The 26,133-nt window shown below is 38.9% G+C and overlaps 1 protein-coding gene across 1 annotated transcript in view; it reads left to right on the top strand.

Annotated features, from left to right (window-relative positions):
• The first annotated feature begins 18,729 nt into the window (after positions 1–18,729).
• STPG1 (sperm tail PG-rich repeat containing 1) overlaps positions 18,730–26,133 on the top strand; it is an 82,515-nt gene continuing 75,111 nt past the window's right edge. The window contains exons 1-2 of the mRNA XM_044671342.1: positions 18,730–18,790; positions 24,018–24,136. Of these exons, the coding sequence (XP_044527277.1) occupies positions 18,730–18,790; positions 24,018–24,136 (180 nt within the window). The remainder of the gene's footprint in view (positions 18,791–24,017; positions 24,137–26,133) is intronic.

The following is a 26,133-nucleotide window of genomic DNA, read 5'->3' as shown; positions in this document are numbered from 1 at the left end:
AGAGAGAGAGAGAGAGAGAGAGAGAGAGAGAGAGAGAGAGAGAGAGAGAGAGAGAGGAGACAGAGACAGACAGACACACAGAGACAGAGACAGAGAGAGACACAGAGAGAGACACAGAGAGAGCAAATGGACTGGCCCGGGGTCTAAATCTCACCATTGCTGCTTACTACCACATGATCTTTTGGCAAGTCTCAATCTTTCTGAGCCACAGTTTCTTTATCTGAAAAAATAAACTTTGGACCATATAGCCTTCAAGGTCCCTTCTAGTTTTATATTTATTAACCCATTAAATAAAATCCCCCAAAAATAAAAATTAAAAAAAAAAATAAAGCTTCTATATATATGAGAATTGAAATTTTGGTAGTGGACAAAGGCAGACCTGGGAGGATCATGAGATTTTAAAAGGTTATTGGTTTAATGAGGTCATTTGTGAGTTGTTCTACTAGACTGACAGGGTCAAACGCCAAATCAAAGGTATTAAGGAAGTGGAACCAAGGAGTTTAGACTTTCTGTAAGTCTGACAATGCAATATGGTCAAGTTGTCTTTTCTTAGGGTAGGGGAGACCTATGCATGATTGTAATCAGAAGTCACTAGGTGAGATATTGATGAAAGATTAATTAATGGAAGAGAGCATGGTCAAGACCTTTTGCCCAAACTATTCTCTCCCATGAATGGGATGCATTTTAACCTCCCTTCAACTTGTAGAATCCTTAGCCTTCTGTAGGGATAAGTTCATAGGCCATCTCCTCCAGGAAGCCTTTTCTGATATCCCTCATTGTTAATGTTCTCTCTCTTCTTAAATTACTGTGTGTAAGTAGTAAATGATTGTAGTAATTAAGTCTTTGATAAACCCAAAGATTCATGCTTGGAGACAAGAACTCAACATTTAACAAAAATTGCTGGGAAAACTGGAAAGCAGTTTGACAGAAACTAAGCCAGGACCAACATTTCACATGGCATACCAAGATAAGATCAAAACAGATAAATTATTTCAAAATTAAGGCTGATGCCAGGCCTAAAGATGGGAGGTCCTAGGTTCAAATCTGAACTTAGACATTTCCTAGCTGTGTGACCCTGGGTAAATCACTTAACCTCCATTGCCTAGCCCTTACGGCTCTTCTGACTTGGAACCAATACACAATATTGATTCTAAGCCATAAGGTGAGGGTTTAATTAAAAAAAAAAAGAAATCAAGGGTGATATTATAAATAAATTAGGGGAGCATGGAAAATGTAACTTTCATATCTGTGGATAAGAGAAGAGTTTATAACTAAACACGAAATAGAGAGCATTATAGGATGTAAAGTGGATAATTTTGATCACATGAAATTAAGATGCTTTTGCACAAATAAAACCAATATAACCAAATATTAAAAGGAAAACAGAAAACTAGAGAAAAATTTGCATCAAGTTTCTCTGATAAAGATCTCATTAATCAAATATATAGGTAAGTGAGTCAAATTTATAAAAATAAGAGACATTCCCCAGCTGATAAATGGTCAAAATCTACAAACAGGTGGTTTGTAGCACTCTATAGTCATGTGAAAAAAAATTAATCACTACTGATTAGAAAAATGAAAATTAAAGTAACTCCAATACCATCTCCACTTTGGCTAACATGTAAGAAAAGGAAGATGACAAATGTTGGGACACAAATTGAGACACTAATGCATTGTTAGTGGAGTTGTGATCTAGTCCAATAATTCTGGAGAACAAAGGGATGTAAAACTGTGCATATTCTTTGACTTAGCAATACCACTACTAAGTGGATTATCCCAATGTCTGTATCCCAAACTATTTTATCAAATTACTGTATCCCAAAGAGATCAAAGAAAAGAAGAAAGGACAAATGTATAAAAAAATATTTATAGCAGCTCTTTTTGTAGTGGCAAAGAATTGGTAATTGAGGGGGAAGCCTATATCAACTGGGGAATGACCAAACAAATTGTAATATATGATTGTGCTAGAATACTATTGTGCTATAAGAAATAACAAGCAGAATTCTCAGAAAAATCCAGAAAGACCTACATGAATTGACACAGAGCGAAGTGAGCAGGATCAGAACAGTGCACAAAGTTAACACCAAAATTTTAGATGATCAATTGTCAAGGCTTAGCTATTCTCAGCAATACAATGATCCAAAACAATTCCAAAAGACTTATAATGAAAAATACTATCCATCTCCAGAGAAAGAACTGATGCAGTCTGAATGTAGGAAACATCCTTTTTTCTCTGTATTTTTTAAAGAGAAAAAGCAGTCAAGCTCAATCAAAGCTAATTTATGCAAGGTCCAGTACTCACAGTCTTTTACGCTTCACCTGGCTCCCCACTCCCACATTACTCCCCTCTGAAGAGAAGCAGAGCTCATCATATCTCTTCTACACCAAGACTGGTATTTGCAATGAATCTGAATTCAGCTTAGATCACTGGTGTTAAACAGAAACAGTCGCTAAAGTGGACCCTGTAGTTGCATATTGACTTAGTTGTTTTTTAAAAAACCCTTGCCTTTTGTTTTAGAATCAATACTATGTATTGGTTCCAAGGCAGAAGAATGATAAGGGCTAGGCAACTGCCCCCCTGCTCCTCATCCAATCTGTTAAGTGACTTTGCCCAGGGCCTCAAAGCTAGGAAGTGTCAAAATCCAGATTTTAACCCAGGACTTGACATCTCTAGGCCTGGCTCTCTATCCACTGAGCCACCTAGGCTCTTGACTTAGTTTTAAAATAAAATATTATATATGTTTAATTGCATACTTATCTTATAAAATAGTTCCTAAATACATTTTAAACTGGCTCTGGTAGAGCTGTAGGACACATGTTTGACACTTCTGGTATAATCTTTTTTTTTTAACCCTTACTTTCCACCTTAAAATCAATATTGGGTATTGGTTCCAAGGTAGGAGAGTGATAAGGGCCAGATAATGGAGGTCAAACTACAAAACATCTCACACCAGATTTGAACCAAGGACCTCCTGTCTCTAAATCCACTGAGCCACCCAGCTGCCCTCTTGTAGATAATCTTTTTTAAAAGGTTAATAGTGAAAAGGAGGAAAAAGATGGGGCTGTAGCTGGACAAGCTCTAACTCTGGATCTCATTGATTATTCTCAGATCTACTTATCTAGCCCCAACCTCTCTCTGGTTTCTCACCTCCAGTTGTCTATTTGGACATCTCCAACTGGATGTCCTATAGACATTGTAAACTCAACATATTCAAAAGTGAACTCATCTCCCCCTTCCCCCAAACCTCCTTTCTTCCTAACTTCCCTGTTACTCTTGGGGGCACCCCATCCTCCCTGTCTCCAGGACTCCTCTCCAGGTTCAAGACCTTGTAATCATCCTCAATTCCTCACTGTTTCAACTGCCCCCTGCTCCTCATCCAATCTGTTGCCAAGGCTTGAGGATTTTACTTTCATAACATCTCTTACTTATGCCCCCTTCTCTTCTCTGACACTGCCATTGCTCTGTTACAGGCTGCAGACACTCATCACTTCATGCCTGGACTATCACAATAGCCCACGGCGGGGGGTGGGGGTGGGGTGGGGAGTCTTTTGGCCACAAGATTGTCACTACTCCAGTACATCAAAATGACAGCTAAAGTTTCAGGCATAAAGTATAGATCTGACTATGTCAACCCCTTCACACAACAAACTCCAATGGCTCCCTATCACCTCCAGGAGCAACTTTATGAATGTATTTACTTAAACATATCAAATAAAAATATTCTAAAGATATAAAAGCTGGATTTAGGGTTTCTGGGAGAAATAGCAACAATCTAAGATATGCAGACCATACCACTCTGATAGCAGAGAGTGGAGAAGAATTTTTTTTCAAAATTCCAACACTTTATTTTATTTTCATTTATTCATTTATTTATTTTGTTAATTTCATTTAAAATTTTTAAAATATTTTTCCATGGTTACATGATTCATCTTCTCTCCCTCCCCTCTCCCAGGGCCAATAAACTAAATTAAAGTGGAGAAGAATTAAGAAGCCTCTTGGTGAGAGTGAAAGGAGAGAGTGTAAAAGCTGGCTTGAAGCTTAACATCAAAAAAACTAAAATCTTGGCAAGTGGTCCCATTACTTTCTGGGAAATGGAGAAGAAATGGAAGCAATGTCAGATTTTATATTCTTGGGCTCAAAAATCACTGTAGATGAAGACTGCAGCCATGAAATTAAAACACTTATTCCTTGGAAGGAAAGCTATGGCAAATCTGGATAGCATACTAGAAAGCAAAGATGTCACCTTGCCAACAAAGGTCCACATAGTCAAAGCTAGAATTTTTCCAGAAGCTGGGAGAGTTTAGTTGAGCTATCAGGAAAGCTGAGTACCACAGATCTGATGCTTTTGAATTGTGTTGCTGGAGAAGATTTTTAAGAGTCCCTAGAAAAGCAAGGAGGTCAAATCAGTCAATACTTAAAGAAATCAATATAGATTATGCCTTGGAATGTCAAATACTGAGGTTGAACTTAAATACTTTGGCCATATAATGAGAAGACAGAGAAGACTCTGATATTGGGAAAGATTGGAGACAAAAGGAGATGGCAGAAGATGAGATGGATAGAGAGGGTCATGGAAATAATGAGTATGAATTTGGCCAGATTTTGGTAGATAGTGGAGGATAAAAGGACTGGTGTGCTATGGTCCATGGGAACACGGACGGAATAACTAAACAACAATAAAAGCCTCCCTTTTATGTTTAAGGCCGTTCATAATTTGGGGTTCACTACCTTATGCCCCAGTCTTTCTATACCTTGTGTCACCACCCCTCCTCCTTGATCCAGGAACACTGACTTTCCTGATATTTCTTTATTTCTTTTCTTTTCTCCCCCACCCCCCAATATTTTTTGAACAAAGAACTCCATCTCCCCACTCCTGGCATTTTCTCTGGCTGTCCCCAATGCCTAAAAACCCTTATCTCTACTTCCTTCCTTCTTTCCTTGATCTCCTTCAAGTCCCAACTAAAATCTCACCTTCTACAAGAACCCTTTCTCCATCTGTTGTCATTCTAGCACCTTCCTTCTGTTGATTATTTTAAATTTATTCTATATTTATCTTGTTTGTACATAATTGTTTCCAACTTCTCCCCATCTCCCCCAAGATTCTAAACTCTTTGAAGTGGGAAGATGGAATTAACTCTCTCCTGCCCATTTTTAGATTTAAACACCAGAAGCGTATACACCCCATTTATCCTTAAGTGGAGGAGGTCTGTGACCCATGTGTGCCCATGTGTGTGATAGTGGGTGATGAATCAGAATCAACTGACTGCCCTCTGGGCAGTCCTAAGCAAAGCTTTAGCTATAATTGATCTACGTAAAAGTGGAAGGTAGGCACAGGAAGTGACAAAAGAAATTGTCTTTAAAAGTGGCAAGAACTTCCTGTGACCAGGTCTTTTTCCTTCAACTTGACCCTGGAGGAGCTATGACTGAAGACCTTAGACTGCTTTTCTATTTTCCCTTAGAACTACCATGTGGGTGAGTGAAAAAGGCTGACTTCTTTTTCCTGGGTTTTCCTGGAGGTACTAACCTCTGGAGAGGCCTTCTCCTCTTGGAGGAGGCCTTGTGGCTAAAACCCTTTTTAAATTTACCTCTGGGCCCCCTTTTCTGGGGCCTCTGAAGCCCTGCCTGGTTCAGACCAGGCTGGAGTAATTATCATCTCTCTCTGATTTTCCTTTCATTCTTTCTCCTTTTGTAAATAAACTACCATAAAAAGTCATTTGGAATTGAGTAATAATTCCTGGCAACCACACTCTTATAAATTTAGTCCATCCCTTTTATTTTTACCCCTTATATTCTGACCCCTTATGGAGGGCAGGAACTATCTTTTGCCTTCTTTTGTATTCACAAGGCCTTGCATATAGTTGTTCATTTATGACACCTGATCTGTGGGGTTTTCTTGGCAAAGATACTGGAGTGATTTGCCATTTTCTTCTCTAGCGGATTAAGGCAGAGGTCAAGTGACTGGCTCACGGTCACACAGCTAGTAAGTATCTGAGACAAGATCTGAATTCAGGTCTTCCTGACTCCTGATCCAGTACTACTCTATCCCCTGAGTTATCCAGCTACCTCTCTGACCCATATTAGGGACTTAGCAAATGTTTATTGACTGACTACTTTCATTTCACTCCCTTCTACATAACTCTCTATTCTTATCTCTCTGTCCTTCTAGCTGTTCCTTTGATGCAATTTCTGCCTCCATGACTTTGCATATGAGGCCCCCATCATGACTGTTCTCTTTCTTTATCTCTGCTTTTTAGAATGCCTAGATTCCTTCTGATTCCTACCTTTGGTATCACCTGCTATATGAGGCCTTTCCTGATTGCTTGAGTTATTTACATTCTTTCCCTATTGAAATCACCTTGTAGTTGTTTTGTATTTAGTTATCTATGTGTCCCCCCTACCCCAGTTTGGAGTGTGAGCTTCTTAAAGGCCAGTTCTGTTTCTTCCCTGTCTCTCTGCCTCAGGTTCAACAGCTAGTACATAGGAAGTCTTAGATAATTGTTTGTTTGAGTCAAATGTTTGACAGATTAGCAGTTCTTGTATGGAGAACAAGAAGGAAAGATAAAAATTGAATAAAAGTCTGGGAGTGTGAGAGAGAAATTTAGGTGATGTAAAGTCAAAGGATACCAATAAAATATATTTTAAAAAATGTAGGAGAGAGAGGGATGGCTGACTACTGGAGCAGAGGTCTTAGAGGAGACTCAAGGGAGTCAAAGGCGAATTTGAATACTCAGGAGAGATTGTCTTCTGTAACTCCATGGAAGGAAGCAAAAGGAGAAAGATGCTGAGGTCTGAAGAATAAGGGAGGGGGCTAAGGTAGCTTATCTTGATTGACCTTGATTTTTTCCCCCTTTTTTCTAGACTTTATGCCTTAGTGGCAAATCTAACACGGAAGGGGTAGGCAAATGGGGTTAAGTGGCATTGGAAGCAGTGACCAGAGAAGAAAGCAGAGAATAAAGAAGTAAAGGAGTTGCATGTAGAGGGTGGGAAATGATATTCTAATGATCAGGATGAAAATTTATCAGTTTTCTGTGAGCCACAGATGGAGGTGGGGCCATGAGTGTTAAGGAGAAAGGTTTTTTCCCTCTTACTTTGGTGGACAAAAATTCCATGGACTTTGTAATGTGAGCAAAAAAAGGGAGTATTGGATGGATTATCATTGTGTCCACATAGTCTTCATTTCAGTTTTACTTTCCCCTTTGCATGAAGCTGGAGAAATTGGGGGAATTCTCATGCTACAGCAACTGCTGCAAGCTATCAGCATTTGCAGAGGTGTGGGAAGAAGACTATGTTCATGTCACCCAGGAATAAGATAAGAGATGTTATAACTATTTGGAATTACTGAAAAGGAAAATAATACAACTTCTCTTTCTCTTCTCATCTCAGAGAGTAACTGATTAAGTTTATTTTTATTTTTAAAAGTCACCTTTATAATTTCTCATTAATTGATTTGAATGACAACTAAATAAAGTTTATTAAATCATAAAAAATAAAAAAAAGAAGTAAAGGAGTTGGATTAGCCTTTGCTCAGCTGAGGTCAAATTCTGCAAATCTCTACAGTGTAAAAAATTCATTTGGACAAGTAGGTGACATCACAGTGAATAATGCTGGACTTGAAGTCAGGAAGTCATCTTCCTGAGTTCTAATTTGGCCTCATTTCCTAGTCAGGTGACCCTGGGCAAGTCATTTCACCCTGTTTGCCTCAGTTTCCTCCTCTGTAAAATGAGCTGAAGAAGGAAATGGCAAACTGCTCCAAAACTTTGCCAAGTCACAATTGAACAACACCAAAACCCCACTTCTTTAAAAAACAAAACAACCCTCCCCCACTTTCCATCTTAGAATCAATATTGTGTATTGGTTCCAAGGAAGAAGAATGGTAAGGGTTAGGCAATGGGGATTAAGTGACCTGTCCAGAGTCACACAGCTAGGAAGTGTCTGAGGTCAGATTTGAACCCCAGATCTCTCATCTCTAAGCCTGGCTCTCAATCCATTAAGCCACCCAGCTGCCCCCAAAATCTTACTTCTTGTCTACGTTTATATTCCTCTCAGATCAGAGCCAAGAGCTAGGAACAAGGAATTCTAGATTTTTATCCAGAAGGGTCTTTATTGGTTATTTAGCTCCACTCCCTCACTTATCACTTAAGGAAAATAAGGCCCAGAGAGCTTAAGTGATTCATTAAAGATGATGAAACTAATGAATAGTGGAGTCAGAGTTTGAACTTAATTCTGTTGACTTCAAATTCCACTCATTTTTCATCGCATCTTGTGGAGATGCATCCTGACACTTGCCTGTGCAGCCCCTGCCTTTTTACAAGTCACAGCAATTAAAGCTTTGGAAAAGAAAATTATTGCCACCAGAGTCCTTGGCTTTGTCAAATGGTCCAACACCAGAAATAGTTGGGGTTTTATCAGTAGAAATGACAATTAAAGAAGATATTCCCATGATGCTTTTCTGCTGCACCCTAAAGACTTTAAAGGGTTTTTTCCATTTGACTTCTGTTTAGGTTGTCTTCCTTATTAGAATGTGAACTTCTCAAGAGAAGAGATGTCTTACTTTTCTGTTAGTATCTCCAGAGGTGGGCATAGTGCTTTGCATATAATAAGCACCTGGTCAACATTTTTTCATTTGTTCATTCCTGGTATTGTGAGGTTTAGGCACTAAGTGAGGAATGAAGGAACAGGGCAGCATTGTAGAAATCTCTGACCTGGGTGTTCCTGGGTTCTTTTCAATATTTATTCACTATCTGTGTGACTAGGGCAAGAGACTTCCCCTCTGTATTAGGTTTCAACATCTGGAAAGTGATTAATAATAATAGCTTGCTGTTAGTACTTTAAGATTTGCAAATATTATCTCATTTGATCCTTAAAACAGTCTTGAGAGGGAAGTGCTATTATTATTCCCCATTTTACAGATGGATAAATTGAGGCAGGAAGGGATAATCTGATAGTCATGCCTTTGTTTTTGTAGGGCATTTAGGTGGCGCAGTGGATAAAGCACTGGGCTTGGAATCAGGAAGATGAATCTTCCTGAGTTCAAATAAGAAATCGGACACTAACAAGCAGTGTGACTCTGGGCAAGTCACACAACCCCATTTGCCTCACTTTTCTCAACTGTAAAATGAGCTGGAGAAGGAAATCGCAAATCACTCCAGTAGCTTTGCTAAGAAAACCCAAGTGGGGTCACAATGAAAACGACTGAGCCACAGAGAGGATCTGATGGTCATTCATTAGGAGATCAAAGGAGATCTCCAAAGCCTTATCTTCTTGGTGGGCTGTAATTCGGAGACCCGGAGCACATGGGGGCGGGCGCCACCGGGAGAGTCGTAGCTATATGGTGGGTTCCTTTTATTTTAGGACCGTCTCCTCATTCATAACCAGCGCCTTCACTTCTCTCCAAAACAGAACCGCTTGAAAGGACTCGCACTTTGAACAGCGCATGCGCCCTGAGAGGTCGGCGGTCTTCCACATGCTGCAGCCTTCCGAAGCCTCTGAAACGCTTCTGGTGATTGGCCCGAAGAGACTGGCCTTTGGATTGGCCCAAGAAACGGAAGTTTTCGAATGTTAGACTTTTAGTTGTTATAGCAATGGGGATGTTCCTCGGTCTTTTCAGATTCATCGTTAAGGGATAGGTAGGAGAAGTTGGGGTGGGGTGGGGAGGGAAGGAGGGAGGGCGAGGAGCTGGCGCTTCGGGGGAGTTCCTTTGGCTGGGCAGAGTCAGCTTCCGAACCCTCCCCAAGTTCAAGGGCCCCCGGTTTTGGGCCCTGGAGGGGCACTGCAGTGAGGGTACCTCCCCTCTCCCTAAAAAATGACCACTCCCACCGTCCGAGGGTTAGAGAGTCAGTGAAGTCTGCGTCTAATCTCAGCTCCCTTTCTTGGGGAGAATTCCCGAGCCTTCTGAAGCCTCAGCCCTCCCCATCTATGAAAGGGGCATGATAATGGCTACACTCACTTCTCTGGGCTGTTGGAGGGCGAGCGGGTGGGGATGCTCTTTGTAGATTTAAAAGTGCTATGGAAACATTAGTTTGGTTTTCTTCTTCCTCATTCTCCTGGCTTCTCTGTCTTTACTCAAGTTCTCCCTAAAAACTCCACCTTTAAGTGAAGCCTTTTCCGATCCTCTTTAATACGAGTGCCTTCTCTGTTGAGTATCCCAGTTTATACCATATGCATCTGATTTGTACATAGTTGTCTGCGTGTTGCTCTTGCCTTTTAGATCGTGAGCTCCTTGAGGACAAGGGGCTATCTTTTACTTCTTTTTTCACAGTTAAAAGTTACTTGACTAGGGGCAGCTGGGTAGCTCAGTGGATTGAGAGCCAGGCCTAGAGACGGAAGGTCCCAGGTTCAAATCCGGCCTCAGACACTTCCCAGCTGTGTGACCCTGGGCAAGTCACTTGATTCCCATTGCCCACCCTTACCAATCCTTCACCTATGAACCAATAGATAGAAGTTAAGGGTAAAAAAAAAAAAAAAAAGTTACTTGACTGACTGATTGGAAGGAGCCCTACATTTGGAGACTGAGCCAGATTTGAGTCCCATCTCTCCATCTAGCCTCGGATAAGCTATTTCCCTTGTCGGGGTCTCAGTTTCCTCCTCTGTAAAATAAAGGGTTTGAATTGTACATCTCTAAACCCTATGATCCCAGCTGTATGATTTTGATTTCTTTGTTAAATGAAAGACAACCTGGTATACAGAGGCTAGAAGCCAGTTCTAAGTCAGGAAGACCTGAATTCAAATCCCACTCCTGATATATAATGCTTCTGTGACCTTGGGCAAGAAACTCATTTAATCCCCCAGGTAGCAGTATAAGACTAATTTTCCCAGAAGCCCATCTACATTGGTCTCACAATATATTCCCTATGTTGATTTATTTTAATTTTTTGTAAAGATATTTTATTTTACCAATTATATTTTCCATATAAGTTTTCTGAAGTTATATGAAACAAATTGCCTCCTTTTTGTCCTTTTCCTTTACCAGAGCTCTATATTGATTTTTAAAAAACAAAACTGGTACACTTAAAAATTTTTTTTTTTTAATTAAAAAAGGAACTAGAAACTCTTATCACCTTCCTCTGTCATGGGATGGCTTTACCAATCAAAGGAAGTAGTGGGATATGCAGCAGAGCTTTACAACCCTAAAGTGCTCTCTGCCTTGTTTTTCCCTCTTTTGAGATTAACTGTTTCCCTCCAATTAGGTTTTCACTGAAGATTAAAAAAACCCTCTTTCACAGTAATGTTTTTTAATTTGAGGATAAATTAAAAAACACAATATCAAACTCCAATATTAAATAAACCAAGTAAATTTGATTAGTGACATTTAAGTTTAAGCTCTCATTTTTTTAACCCTTACCTTCTTTCTTGGTATTAATTCTAGGATATGAGTGATAAGCGATAGGAAATTGGGGTTAAGTGACTTGCCCAGGATTACACACCTAGGAAGTGTGTGAGGCCAAATTTGAAACCAGGTCTTCCTGACTCCAGGCCTGGGGCACTCTATTCACTGTACTACCTAGCTGCCCCTTAAATTAATTTCAAAGTGGAGACTTTTCCCATCATTCTGTTTTTAAGTCCCTGTCTGATCTCTTTTCCATTCATTCTCACACATTTTTCTTCTTTCATGATAGTTATTGTTTGGTTTTAAAATTTTGTTTCAGCTTTTTCCTTTACATTATTTTATTTTATTTTTAAAGCCTTTATCTTCTGTCTTAGAATCAATACTAAGAATCAGTTTAAAAGCAGAAAAGTAGTAAGGACTAGGTGATTGGGGTTAAGTGACTTGCCTGGGGTTGTACAGCTAGGAAGTGTCAGAGGTCAGATTTGAACCCAGGCCCTCCCCTCTCCAGGCCTGGCTCTTTATCCACTGAACCACCTCATTGCCCCTTCTTTACATTATTTTATAAAGATCTGTCCAGATTTCCTTGTATTTTTTATGCTTGTAGGTCTTAATTGCATTATAGTGTTCCATTACATACATGAATTCTTTTTTCTTTTTTTTTGGTCTGGACCTGTAATTTCATCACCACCAGGAAATTTCCTCTAATGTAGACCAAAATATACTTTGGGGCTTATACAATCTTGGATAGTTGCTTAGACAACTGAAAGGTTAAACCACTTGTCTGAAGTCACACAGCCAGTATGGGTCAGAGGAAGAACTTGAACCGAAGGGTTCTTATTCAATGTCAGCAAGTATTAATTAGAGCAAACTATTTGCCAGGCAGTACACTAAGGGCTATGGATACCTAGAAGTAATTGAAACAGACCCTTCTATCAAGGAGCTTCTATTCCAATGGAAGAGACAACTGCCCACATATCCAAGTATATACATGTAGAATCTCCTGTGGACTCACTCTTCCAACTCACATTGGCACTGGAAGATTGGGTTCCAAGAGAATGGTGACTATTCTTTCTCTGGATTTTAGGAATAAATCTGTAAGCATTTATCCTCCTAAAACTGTAGATCTCAAGTCCCCACTTGTGTACTTCTCCTTATAGCCAGTAGACTCTCTGCTATAGTAAAGACACTTACTAAAATGGCACAGCAAGAACAATAGGTACAAAGCATTACCTAGGCATCACTATCCCTCAACTATGCACTGAATTCCTGGGGATAGGGAATAGAGAAAGCTCATACTTAGCAGTACAATGGTTGAGAGGCATACTTGTAGGAAACACAGGTGGCAACTCAGCTTTGGAACTGCAGGGATTCATAATCTTTTTTGGAAGGTGTAATAATAGAATTATAAAATGTATTATTAGGATGGTGACTGACTAGACTAGAGTGAAGGAGTGACAGTTAATCCCCAACTGTTTTGGGGATTAGCCAACCTTTTCCCTCTCTCTGACCATAGCTTTGGTTTTGAGGAGAGACAAAGAAGAAAACTTGAACTATCTTGGTAGTTTTCCTTTTGTCCACTTTGGAAAACGCCAGGAAGTTTTTATCTGCTGTTGTGATAACATTTTTTTTTTAAACCCTTGTACTTCGGTGTATTGTCTCATAGGTGGAAGATTGGTAAGGGTGGGCAATGGGGGTCAAGTGACTTGCCCAGGGTCACACAGCTGGGAAGTGGCTGAGGCCGGGTTTGAACCTAGGCCTCTGTCTCTAGGCCTGACTCTCACTCCACTGAGCTACCCAGCTGCCCCTAACATTTTGTTTTGAAGAAGAATCACAGAAGATCCTACTTATTTGGTCTCTTGAGTCTCACCTCAGAGGTACACACTCAGCTGAATGAGCTTCTGCCATTTTGCTCACTGTCTTTACTTACTTGGAGATAATTTTAATAGAGATACTTGAACTTATATATAAGGATTTAGTTAGTTTAGTCAGATAGTGTTTTGGGATTTTTAGTTATTGATAAGGAGCTTGGGTGAATTCCCAAGGCCAGAAGAATTTTGTTTTGCAATGAAAGAGGAGTGGGTAGAATATTTAGTTCCCTTAGTATTAAGGTATCCTCAGTTTGCAATCCTTATTTTAACCTTTATGATATAAATAAATATACATTTTTATATATATTATAACCTTCAAGATAATTTGTGCACTGAACCCAGTAAAGGAAGGTTCATTCTTGTACTTTCCTTCAAGGAGGAGAACTGGGATACTTTGTAGACACAAGGCAAAGTATCTAGTCAGTCTCCATCCTAATAATACATTTTATAATCCTATTATTACAAAGGGTCTACATGAAGTTTGCTGCAGGGTATAATGGGCAAGTTTCTCAACTGGACTGTCACCTTTAAGGGCATATCATCTCTTTTTAAAATTTTTATTTTAATATTAATTTTTAAAACATTGTTTCAAATTTTCTTTGTCCCTTTGTCCCCTCCCCAACCAATTGAGAAGGCAAGCAATGTGATATCAATTATACATATGAAATAATTTGAAACATTTTTCCATATTAGCCATGTTGCAAAAAAAAACAAGAAAAAGTAAAAAAAAAATGTTTTTATCCACACTCAGTTTTCTCTGGAAATGGATAGCATTTTTCATTGTGAATCCTCTGGAATTGTCTTGTATCATTTTATTGATCAAAGTAGTTAAGTCTTTCACAGTTGATCCTCATTACAGTATTATTGTTACTGCGTATACTTTTCTCCTGGTTCTGCTCTCTTCATTTTGCATTAGTTCATAAAGTTCTTCCCCCTTCATAATTTCTTATCTCACAATAGTATTTCATCACAATCATATATCACAACTTGCTCAGTTTCAATTCTGCAATTGATGGGCATTCCCTAAATTTCCAATTCCTTGCTACCACTAAAAGAGCTGCAATAAATATTTTTGTACATCTGAATCCTTTTCACTTTTATTTGATCTAGTAGTAGTGTTGCTGGATCAAAAAGAATACGTTGTTTTATCACTCTTTGTGCATAGTTCCAGATTATTCTCCAGAAAGGTTGCACTAGTTTACCACTCCTTCAGTGATGTATTACTGTCCCAGTTTTTCCACATTCACTCTAATATTTGCATTTTCCTTTTCTGCCTTGTTAGCTTATCTGATGGGTGTGTAGTGATAACTCGGAGTTATTTAATTTGCATTTCTCTAGGCCAGGGCAGATTGATCAGACTGGGTTATTTATAGGGGTTCCTGCTTCTGCTAGGCAGGTTAATCTGCTGAACCTCATGGGTGGAGCCCACTTTGTGATGAGGAGCTTCAATATTTATCACCTCTACTATCTGGCTTAGCTGGATGCATTTAAAGTGTTTTTTCTTCTTTTTTTCCCTAGCAAGAGCAGTAACTCTAAGCCTATGGTCTTGGATCTGAAGTTCGTAACCTCTGGGAGAGATTATTAAACCATAAATCTAGAGCCAAAGAGAATTCCAGAGACCATCTTAATCCAATCCCTTCAATTTCTAGATGAAAAAAACTGAGCAAAGCCCAAGGAGTTCAAGTGATTTGCCCAAGGTCACTTAACCTTCAGCAAATGGCAGCATCAGAAGTGGGGTCCTTCTGATTCTAGAGCCAGTGTTCTCTGCAGTATTCTATGCTGCCTCTCTTAGGGGGTAAAGGAGGTAGAACTTCACTTACTCAGTAATTCTTTCACCATAGGATGTTTCTTACTTTTACTTATGGTGAAATGCCGCCTATATTTCCCATACACCTGTTGGGGTCTCTGGACCAGGAGAAGCTTGGGATGGAGGTATTGAAAGAGTCTGTGCCTCTGACTCTGCCTCCTTTGCATCTGAAAGTCTCCCTTTCAATTTCGTTATCTCTGCTTTTTTTTCTTTTTTTAAATCCTTACCTTCAGTCTTAGAATCAGTGCTATGTATTGGTGATACGGATTGAGCAATGGGTATTAAGCCCAGGGTCACACAGTTTGGGAGTGTCAGAGGTCAAATTTGAACCCAGAACCTCCCTTTTCTAAGCTCACCTTTCTATCCTCAGAGCCCCCAGCTGCCATCTCTTTTAAGGTTTCTCCTAGCAACAATATTCTGTGTGCTAACATCCTTTCTAACTCTGTGACTTATAGGCAGAGTGCACTTAAAGTATTTTTGCTCTACACCTATTTGCTTGGATTTGCTCATATTTTAAGAATTATGGGGCTAATAATAATAATTTTAATAATTATGGGGCAGCTAAGTGTCTCAGTGGATAGAGCGCCAGGCCTAGGGACAAGAGGTCCTGGGTTCAAATCTAGCCTCAGATACTTCCTAACTGTGTGACCCTGGGCAAGTTACTTAACCCCTATTGTCCTTACTGCTCTTCTGCCTTAGAACCCATTGTTTCTAAGACAGAAAGTAAGGATTTTTTTTTTTTAATGGCAAAAGGGGGCAGCCACGTGGCTTAATGGATTGACAGCCAGGCCTAGAGACAGGAGGTCCTGGGTTCAAATATGGCCTCAGACACTTCATAGCTGTGTGTGATCCTGGGCAAGTTACTTAACCTCCATTAAAATCTAGCTTCACTGTTCTGCCTTGGAACTAATAAGCAGGATTCTAAGATAGAAGGTAAGGGTTAAAAATGGAATAACATTAGGTAGCTAATCCTTAGCCTTTCAGAGGAAAAAGAAAAAAAAAGCCACACACACACATAAAGATATAGAAATTAAAGCTTTGCCAAATATGAGGGCAAAAAAAAAAAATCATTACCCTTGGGCAATAAGCAGGCTAATTTCCTAAGCACAAAGGGAGAAGTGACCCTGGGCAATTTCCAATGTTCTCCCAACATTTCACAGTCAGGACTCTATGTTCTTAGCCTAAAGCTCTGTTGATAATAATAAAAATGATAAGTAGAGAACAAAGGACCTCCACTGTCTTAGGCAGTATAAAAGCATGAGATTTTAATCCTAGGGACAGGTTTATAGTTTAGAAGGAAAACATGAATTAATGTTTATAAAACAGAACAACCCTGGAAGTAGATGATGTCTGCTCTTGAAATACCAGCCTGAGTCAAGAGGAGCTGATCTCCAATTGGCTGGCCACTTGGCGATGAATTCTTAGGCCATGATAACCTATGAAAGAAAAGTACAAAATGATCTTGAGACCTTGTTGGCCTCTTTCAACTGTTGACGGCAATCCCACATGGACTTTTCTTCAAGACTACCATTGTATATCAGTATGCAGCAGAGCTGATTTATGTGGACTGTCCATTTCATGTTGCAGAGCATTAAGAAGATGTTCTCAAGGGTCGAGATTTAATAAAATAATTTTTTTGATTCATTGATTCATCGAGGATATTCTTTTTTGTTTGTTTGCCAACCTTATCTTCTTAGAATTGATACTGAATATTGGAAACATGGGTTCCAAGGCAGAAGAGCAATAAGGGCTAGGCAGTGGAGGTTAAATGACTTGCCCAGGGTCACACAGCTAAGAAGTACCTGAGGCCTGAATCCAGGTCTTTCTCCTGTCTTCAAACCTGACTCTCCATCCACTGAACCACATAGCTGTGGCATTAAGGAAACTCTTGAATGAAATGGGTGAAGAATATAATGTTGGGTGTCATGACCTTCCTTTGGGCCTAGGAGTCAGCAGTTTGATCCACCATTGCCTTTCACCAACAGTACAAATGTCAACCAAAGTTGTTTCAGAATAAATTATAAGATTCAAAAAAGTTACTCAACTCTGAATAGTTCAGAAATACTTCTGTTTGTTGGCAAGCATTCACATACAGTAATATCTTCTTTGATGACTGATGATGATTGATACAAGACAATGAAAAACCAAACCTCAAGTCTAACCTTGTTTGTAGATTCATTCACTTTTAAGGCAAAAATGCAATTCTATAGATGAAATATTAACTTAGTCTTCATGTTTGTAGGGCAAGAGCAACTAGGTGCTGCTGCAGTGAATAGAGTATCAGAACTGGAGTCAGGAAGACTCATTTTTCTGACTTCACATGTAGACTCAGACACTTTCTAGCTGGGTGACCCTGGGCAAGTCACTTCATCCTGTTTGCCTCAGTTTCCCTAGCTGTAAAATGAACTGGAGAAGGAAATAGCAAAACACTGCAGTATTTTTGCCAACAAAACCCCAAATGGGGTCACAAAGACTACTGAAAGACCACTTGGAGACTCCTGAAAAATGACTGCGCAACATGTTTTTAGCTAAATTCTTAATTCACAGGTATGTAGTCTCTGGAAAACTCCATCATACTCAAGAAAGAATGAAAGGGAAAAATGCAAATAGCTTCTTAATATTAGTATGAAAATAGTTTTGACTTTGAGGGCCCCTTGAAAGGGTCTCAGAACCCGATGTAGTTCAGCTCCCTCATTTTCTATCTGCAACTCCAAAAACGGGGTTCTGTGCAGAGTAAGCACTCCACAAGTAATGACTCAATTCCATTCAATTCTACAAATATTTAGTATGGCAGGGGCCATAGAGCTTTGTTCAGCCAATGCCACTCTGCTAGAAAGTTAGTAATATATATTTACATATAACAAATCAACATATAACATATAGTATTTAATTAATGTAATAATACTCAAAAATAATATACATTGATATAAACAAGTAATTAATAGATATTATATATCCAATTTATAGGAATGATAAATTATATGACAATTTTATATGTATATTATGTAATTATTGTAATGTAATATATAACATACTATAAATGAACATATTTTATATAATGTAATTTATATATATAATTAACATATGATATATAATTTAATATATAATTTAAATGATGATAATATGACAATAAGTTATATAAATTAGAATGGAATATTTTAGTAGTAGTAGCATATCTTAAAATAGTAGAAAATCATAAAACCCTAGCTAACTATCATAGTTTGGACAATGGACATTCTTCATTCACTTGTTTCCTTTATGGCTAATTGGGTTGAATTCTTTTGAGTGACTAAGGATCTCATATAGGTGGTTCTGCAGTGTTCTGGACCTTTGAGCTCCTTAAATTAGGAATAAGGGAATAAATATCAAGTGCCCACTATATGCCAATCACTAAATGCTTTACAAGAGTTATCTCATGCCTCTAACCTTAACATTCTCTGTTCTGACGTCCTCCACCCCCCGCTCCAGCTATGACATCCTATGTGTTAAGATCTCTTCTAATTCTAACATTCATTGATTCTATGCATAAATAGAATTCTTGCCCTTGGAAAGGTTATAATCTAGGTGGAAACATGACATATGTGAAAAAAGAGAGAGATACAATGGCCATAATGTCATTCATGCCGTTAAAAGGTTGCATTTTCATGTTCTAGGTGATAGTTAGAAGAAGAAATGCCAGGGAAGTTTTCTTTCAGAAGATCCGAATTGGTTGCTGCTCCTTTGTAACATGGCCACCATGCAAAGTGACTCCCACAGAAGATCCAGACATTCTAAAAAGATACAAAAAGGTCTTGTGAATTTAATAAACATTTGCTTAAGGGAGAATGGGGAGGGGTGTGGGGAGGAGATCTCCATAGTATATAATCCATGCACTTTGTAGAACTGAGTTGTTGGAATGTAGTAAATCATGTGCCTGGCAGTATATTGCAGGGTAATAAACTCAGGAGGTGGGGCCTGGGTTTAGGTCTCAGCTCTGCCACTTACTGGTGGGGTGTAACCAAGTTTTTTCCTTCCTCTATGCCACTTTCCTCCCCTTATAAAACGATGAGATTGCACTAAGTGATTTTGTAAGTTCCTTTCCAGCTTTGACATTCTAGACACTGACTTTCCCCTCAGCTCGGATACTATACTGTTTTTTCCACTTTAATCATTCTATATTCTTTCCTTTTTTTTAACCCATATGTTCTGTCTTAGAATTGATACAAGGTTCCAAGGCCGAAGAGTGGTAAAGGGCTAGGCAATTGGGAGTAAGTGACTTGCCCAGGATCACTCAGCTGGGAAGTGTCTGAGGTCAGATTTGAACCCAGGATCTACCATCTTTAGGTCTGGCTCTCTATCCACTGAGCGAGCTAGCTGCCTCTCATCATTCTAAATTCTAAGATTCTTTCTAAGAAATCTAACATTCTTTGGTTTATGATAAGTTCTAAGTATATTCTGTTGCTCTATATATTCTAATGTTCTTGATGATCTAACATTCTGCATTTAGGGTACCTTTAAGTTCTGCCTTTTAAAAAATTCTGAATTAATTTAATTTAATTTTTTAGGCCATGTCCAAAAATATGTATCTCATTCTGCATATTAGTCCATTACCTCTGCCAGCAGGTGAGCAGGCATATTTTATCATCAGTCCTCTGAAATCACGATTGCATCAGAGTTCTGAAGTCTTTCAAAACTGTTAAATTGTTTTCACAATGCTGATATTAGAGTATAAATTGTGTCCCTAGTTCTGCTCCTTTATCTCTTAATCAGTCAATATAAATCTTCCCAGGTTTCTCTGAGTACAGTAATCTTCTATTACATCAAGATACCATAATTGGTTTGGCCATTTCCCATTTGATAGACAACCCCTTAATTTCTAGTTCACTGCCATAATGAAAAGAACTATTATAAAATTTGTGTATGAAGGTCCTTTCCTCCTTTCTTTGTTCTCTTGGGGATATAGGCTCAAGTAGTTGTATCACTTGGTAAAATGGCCCACACAGTTTAGTGATGTTTTGGTCATAGCTCGGAGTTGCTTTTCAAAACGGCCAGGACCATAGTTCACCACAGTGAATTTGTGTGCCCATTTTCCCACAGCCCCTCCAACAATTACAATTTCCCCTTTTTTGTTGTCTTTGGTAATATGGCAAATATGAAATAGAACCTCTCAGTTGCTTTAATTTGCATTTCCCTAATTTGTTATCTTATTCTATTTTTTATTATTCTATTGTTTGAACTTTCTTCAGACTATATAATATTTGTGTTCTAAGTTCTCTTTCTAGATTCCTCCTATCTCTGATATTCCGTGTTCTAGGTTTCTCCTAATTCTAATATTCTATATTTTAAGATCTTTTCTATCTCTGTTTTTTTGCATCTCCTTGAGGGTAGCAACTAGATCTTTTTATTTCTGTGTCCTCAGTGCTAGTAAATAAATGCTTTGGACATAGTTTTGGAATTAAATGGATTCTTTATAGTGTCTGTAGAGCATTACCTTGGCCAGCATGAACAGGAAGCTTTGCCCTGGGTCCAAGTCTTCTGTTCATTTCTCCTAAACTATAGGTACTAGTGGCTAGTTGGGGAGGCAGGAGACTAGAGAGGCAGCAGGAGATGGGAACTGGTAGCCTGAAACAGCAGATGGGCTATCTAAAAAAAAATCAAAGGTTTATAGTGATAATAATATGCCCTCCCCTTCCCCATTTTTAGACAGAAAGCTTGTGACAGATCATCTATCCTTGTACTATTTATTCAATATACACATATCTCTTAGAGACTGACTATGCCAATTTCAATTCAGTTGTTTGTAGATATTTTTAAGTCCCTAATTGAGACACTGGGAGTTATTGAGTTGTTTCAGTCATGTCTGACTTTTCATGATCCCATTTAGGGTTTTCTCTGCAGAGATACTAGACTAGTTTGCCATTTCCTTCTCCAGCTCATTTGACAGATGAGGAAACTGAGGCAGACAGAATGAGGTAACTTACTGAGAGTCACATAGCTAGTAAGTGCCCAAGGCCAGATTTGAACAGAATCTCCCATCTCTAGCCCTGGCTCTCAATTCATTGAGCTAACTAGCTGCCCCCTCATGGATTTTTTAATTTTAAAATTTATCATCTCACTATGGTTATCAGTCAACAAATATTGTGACTACTATGTATAAAGCATTAAGTATACAAATATGAAAATGAGGCAGTCTCTACCCCCAATATTTTATTTGGGGGCAGCATTGATAAGAAAATATAAGATATATAAAAACAAATACACAATAATTTAAGGAGGGGTACCAACAAGTAAGGGAGTCAGGAAAGATCTCTTAAAGGAGGTGGTGCCTGAATTGAGCCTTGAAGGGCATTATGGGTGTAAAAATCAGAGTGAAGGACCCACAGACAGGAAATGACCTATACAAAAGATTAGGAAGAACTGGTGGTCCAATTTGGCTGGACTGTAGAGTCCATGAGGAGGAATATTGAGTAATATACCTTGAAAAGTAAGCTTCTGTGAGATTGTGATGGGCTTTAAATATTGAATAAAGGAGTTTTAATTTTATTCTAGAGACAATGGGAAGCCCTGGAAGCTTCTTGAGGAGTGCAAATTGGTAAAGGAAAGAACACTTGCTCTTGGTACTAGAAAATCTGAATTTGAGTACATTGTTCTCTTTTCTAGCTCTGACTTTGAGCATGTTATTTTGGTTTTTATTGAGCTTTGCAAACTTTGTGAGGTGCTGTAGAAACTTTCATTGTAACACCCAGGGCACCCTTTCATACATAGGCATCAAGTGTTGGAAGCATGCTGTGGGTCAGCCCCCACTCAAAAATCATAGCCCCTGAGCCCCTACTGGTGTGTTTATTTTTACCAGTCATCCAGATGGCAAAGTGTGGCTACTATTGGACAAAGTCTAAAATTTTAATTCTTTCCCTCCATCTTTCTCTTTTGTGTTCAGTTTTCCAAGGTATATTGGAATTTTTTTTTAAACAAGGAAGCAGTTTCAGGACCCTGGTTTCAAGTCTTGGATGTGGGGGGAGAGGGAAGACAGTGCATCTATCAATTTAGCATATTGACCTCACATTGTCTCCTCCTCTGGTGGTTTCTTTTTACAACTCTCAGGGCAGTCTATCTCTTTCCTGCTATTTTCTCCTGGTGTTGCTGCTAGCCAGGTTATCAAGAGTAGAGAGTACAGAATAGGGAAAGAGACCTGAGAAGTTCTGTGTTGTCCTCCCAACCCCAACTCTTTATTTTTATTTTTGTTTTATTTTTATTTATTTTTAATAACAAATTTCCACATAAATTTTCCAAAGTTATACAGTGCATTTTGTCTCCTTCTTTTCTTGCCTCCCCTCTCCTGGAGTTGACAAGTAATTCAGTCTGGGTTATATATCCAACTCTTTTTTTTAAATTAAAGTTTTATTTTTTTAACTATCAGAAATCTATTTTCTTTCCCTCAAAAAAAGAAAAAAAAGAAAAGAAAATTCCTTGTAACATATATGCATAGACAAGCAAAAAAAATTCCCTCATTGGCCATGTTCACATTCACATCCCACAATTTGTCCAGTCATTCTTGAACTGATGAGAGCTTCCTTAGTTTTCAGTTCTTTGCCACTCAAAAAGAGCTGCCATAATTTTTTCTTTTTGACTTAGAGGACGATTTCCTCTTTCTTTGCTCTCTTCTGGGTCTAGCCCTAGCAGCAGTATAGTCAAGTCAAAGATGTACTGTGTTGTCCTTTATAATGTCCTTTAGTTTGCAGGATGTCTTGCCTTCTCTTAGTCTGTTTACTGTTATCCCCTGAGGTTATTTTCCATCTTTCTGGGAACTCAAGATCTGGCCAGTGTAGGGAATTAACATGTCCTGAGGAATGAGAAGTTGTCAAAATAAGTCTTATACGGAGGAGGAAACTGAGGCCCAGAGGGGAGACTCACTTGCCCCAAATCACCCAGCTGATGTTTTGGAGCCAGAACTGAAATCTAGACACTTGTAGGTCAGGTGTTGGCAAGCTCCCTTTTCATTAAGCCACTGCTGCCCCAGCTGGACTGATGGAGGGCAACACCCTATCTGTCGCTATTCATTTCTTCCTTAAAAACACCGTATTGGATGAACAGCTTTATATGGGGGTAGTTAATGCCATAAGAATAGTGTGATTGTTTGCATCTCAGCTGAACAGACGTTTTCCTGGGGCCCTTCAAAAGGATGGAAAGATGTTGTCTGTAAGCATTTGTCACAGGGTTCTACTTGGCCTCAGAGGACGGAACTAGGAGTAATAAGCAGATGCCGTGAAGATGCAGTTTATGCTTGAGAGAAGGAAAAACTTCCTATCATGCTATCCCACCATAGAATGGGCCGCCTTAGATATGGCAAGCTCCCTCTCCCTGAAGTTTCCAAGCAAAGGCTGGATGGCAGCTTGTTGGGGAGGTCTTAGAGGAGATTTTTTTTTTTCTCCAGGTATACATTTACCTTCCACTTCCATAGCTGAGGTTCTGTGATTTGTGATGTTTCAGTATAGTCTGGTTATGACAATATATCTGAACTGGCGACTAAGAAATGACCCTTGTTGGGTCCTACTCCTCGAGCTTTATTTAAACTGGGTGAGAAATCAGGGGCTACCATTTTTTTGGTATCTTCCCAGTGAATGAACTGTTCTACACACATTGGATACTTTTTTTTTTTAATTAAAAAAAATTTTTTTTAAACCCTTAACTTCTGTGTATTGGCTCCTAGGTGGAAGAATGGTAAGGATGGATAATGGGTGGTTAAGTGACTTGCCCAGGATCACACAGCTGGGAAGTGTCTGAGGCCGGATTTGAACCTAGGACCTCCTGTCTCTACGCCTGACTCTCAATCCACTGGGCTACCCAGCTGCCCTGTGGATACTTAATAAGTATTTGGTATCTGACTGAATTTGAATAAATAAATTTTTTAAAGAGGTTCCTCCTACAAGCGTTAACTTACTCCCGACTAAGTCTTGATCTCTGAGCTCCATTTCCCAAATTCTCCAATTCATCTTTTTCTGTTTTTAAAAAACTGTCTTTTTTTTTTTAATTGTTTAGGTTATACTGGCGCATATCCAAAGCAATCTTCTATTCCTTATAAATTTCGGACCATAGTAATCCCGGATTCAGAAAAGAAAGGATTTAACAGTCAAACCAAAAGATTTTGTTATAAACTGGTAATGATGCTATTTTTGATATTTCCTACTTTTATTCAGGATTTTAGCATGATTAGCTTGTTTCATGGGAGCTATTCCTTTTCCCCTAGGAACTGTCTCTCTCTCTCTCTCTTTGGGCCTCAGTATTTTATCTGTCAAGTGAAAGAGTTAGTTTCGAGAATGTTTAAAAGTCCCCTCCACAGGGGGCAGCTGAGTGTTTCAGTGGATTGAGAGCCAGGCCTAGAGGCAGGAGGACTTAGGTTCAAATCTGGCCTCAGGTACTTCCCAGCTGTGTGACCCTGGGCAAGTCACTTAACCCCTATTGCCTACCCTTACCACTCTTCTGCCTTGGAATCAATACACAGTAAAGATTCCAAGACAGAAGGTGAGGGTTAAAAAAAAAAAGTCCCTTCCAGTTCTAATCATATTCTAAGATCCCTCTCAAATCTGACATTCTATATTCTAAGATCTCTCTCAGTTCTCATAGCCTGTGTTCTAACCTTCTGTGTTCTGACTTTCTCTGTTCTAAGGTTCCTTCCACCCCTGTCTTCTAACTATGCTATTATATATTCTAAAAGTTTATGTTCCAGATAATGTCCAGCTCTAAAGTTTAAAAAAATCCTACAAATAAAGTTCTTTAACAGTACTTGGATCTTGCAGCTATAATAATAACAAGAGGTAACATTAATAAAGCCCATTAAAATGTGTGCTCGTGAGTGTATATATGTATATGTATGCATATACAGTATACATACATGCATGTATAAATATAATTTCATTTGTCCTTCTTTGTTCTGAACACCAGAGGGCGCTGTATCTCATGTATCAGTGAACATACCTTTATTTATTTAATTCATAGAAACTTATTTATTTATTTAGAATATTTTTCTGTGGTTACATGATTCATGTTTTTTCTCTCCCCTCCTCCTACCCCTCTCCCAGAGCTGACAGCATTTCCACTGGGTTGTACATGTATCACTTGAACATACTTAAAAAAAGGGGGGGGGGGTTTAGTATGAAGTAAGATCGAAATGACTTAAATCTTGGGAAATATCATCTTCTATTCTGTCTTCTACATTGCACAAAGTGTCACTGGCCTGTAGTTTTCTGTTTCTGGGGAGGCTGAGGCTGATGGATCTCTTGAGTTTGGAAGTTCAGATCTGTATCAGGCCAAAGTCAAGCTTCCATGTCAAGCATGCTGGGATCCGACTTTGAGGGGCTGCTGCAATTCCAGCCTTGGCAACCTAGGGAGACTCTGTCTTTAGAAACACACACAAACTGAAAAACAAGGACAAAAAAAAAAAAAAAAGAAAAATACAAGGTCTGATAAAGCGGGGATGATCCTGTTCTGGATGAGAATCCTTTAAATTTCACATATTTTATGTCACTTACATCACATTTTATATTATTCATCTCTTCCAGCTACCTATATCTGTCTCTTTTATATCCTTTATCTTTCCTTCTGGATATTTTCCCTTTCAGGATACTGATAGTCAGTTAATGTGATGTAGTGGAAAAAACCATTGATGGAGAGGGAGAATGTGGAAACTTGAGTTCTACTGTTGGTGTGGCCTTCAAAGTCACATGGTTTCCCTCTCTGGGCTTCAGTTTACTAATTCTTAAGTGTGTGTGTGTGTGTGTGTGTGTGTGTGTGTGTGTGTGTGTGTGTCAGGTCCATAATGTCTAACATTCAGCTTTCTAAAGTTCCTCTAGCATTCTTTCTTCTGAAGTACCAGTGGAAACAACAATTTGATTTGGAGTCAAATTGCCTGGGTTCCACATTAGAATCCTGCCCTTTCCAGTAAATAGCGCGGGGCCCTGGGGCCCTTTTTACTCAACCTTTTAGTGTCTTAGGTGACTCTCAAAGGCTGGGTTACAGAGGAGGTATCAACTTGCATCTGACTCTGGTAACTCTCCATACTGACGAAATCATCCACTTGTCTGGCCCAGTCCTAGAAAAGCAGATATCCTATAGTCTCTGGGTCCTCTGTTCGGTTGATCTATTTTTATTGGATCTT

Source organism: Gracilinanus agilis, chromosome 3 (genome assembly GCF_016433145.1).
Source record: "Gracilinanus agilis isolate LMUSP501 chromosome 3, AgileGrace, whole genome shotgun sequence".
Classification (NCBI taxonomy): domain Eukaryota; kingdom Metazoa; phylum Chordata; class Mammalia; order Didelphimorphia; family Didelphidae; genus Gracilinanus; species Gracilinanus agilis.
The sequence above is the reverse complement of the archived record's forward strand: the minus strand, read 5'-3'. Positions and strand labels throughout refer to the sequence as shown.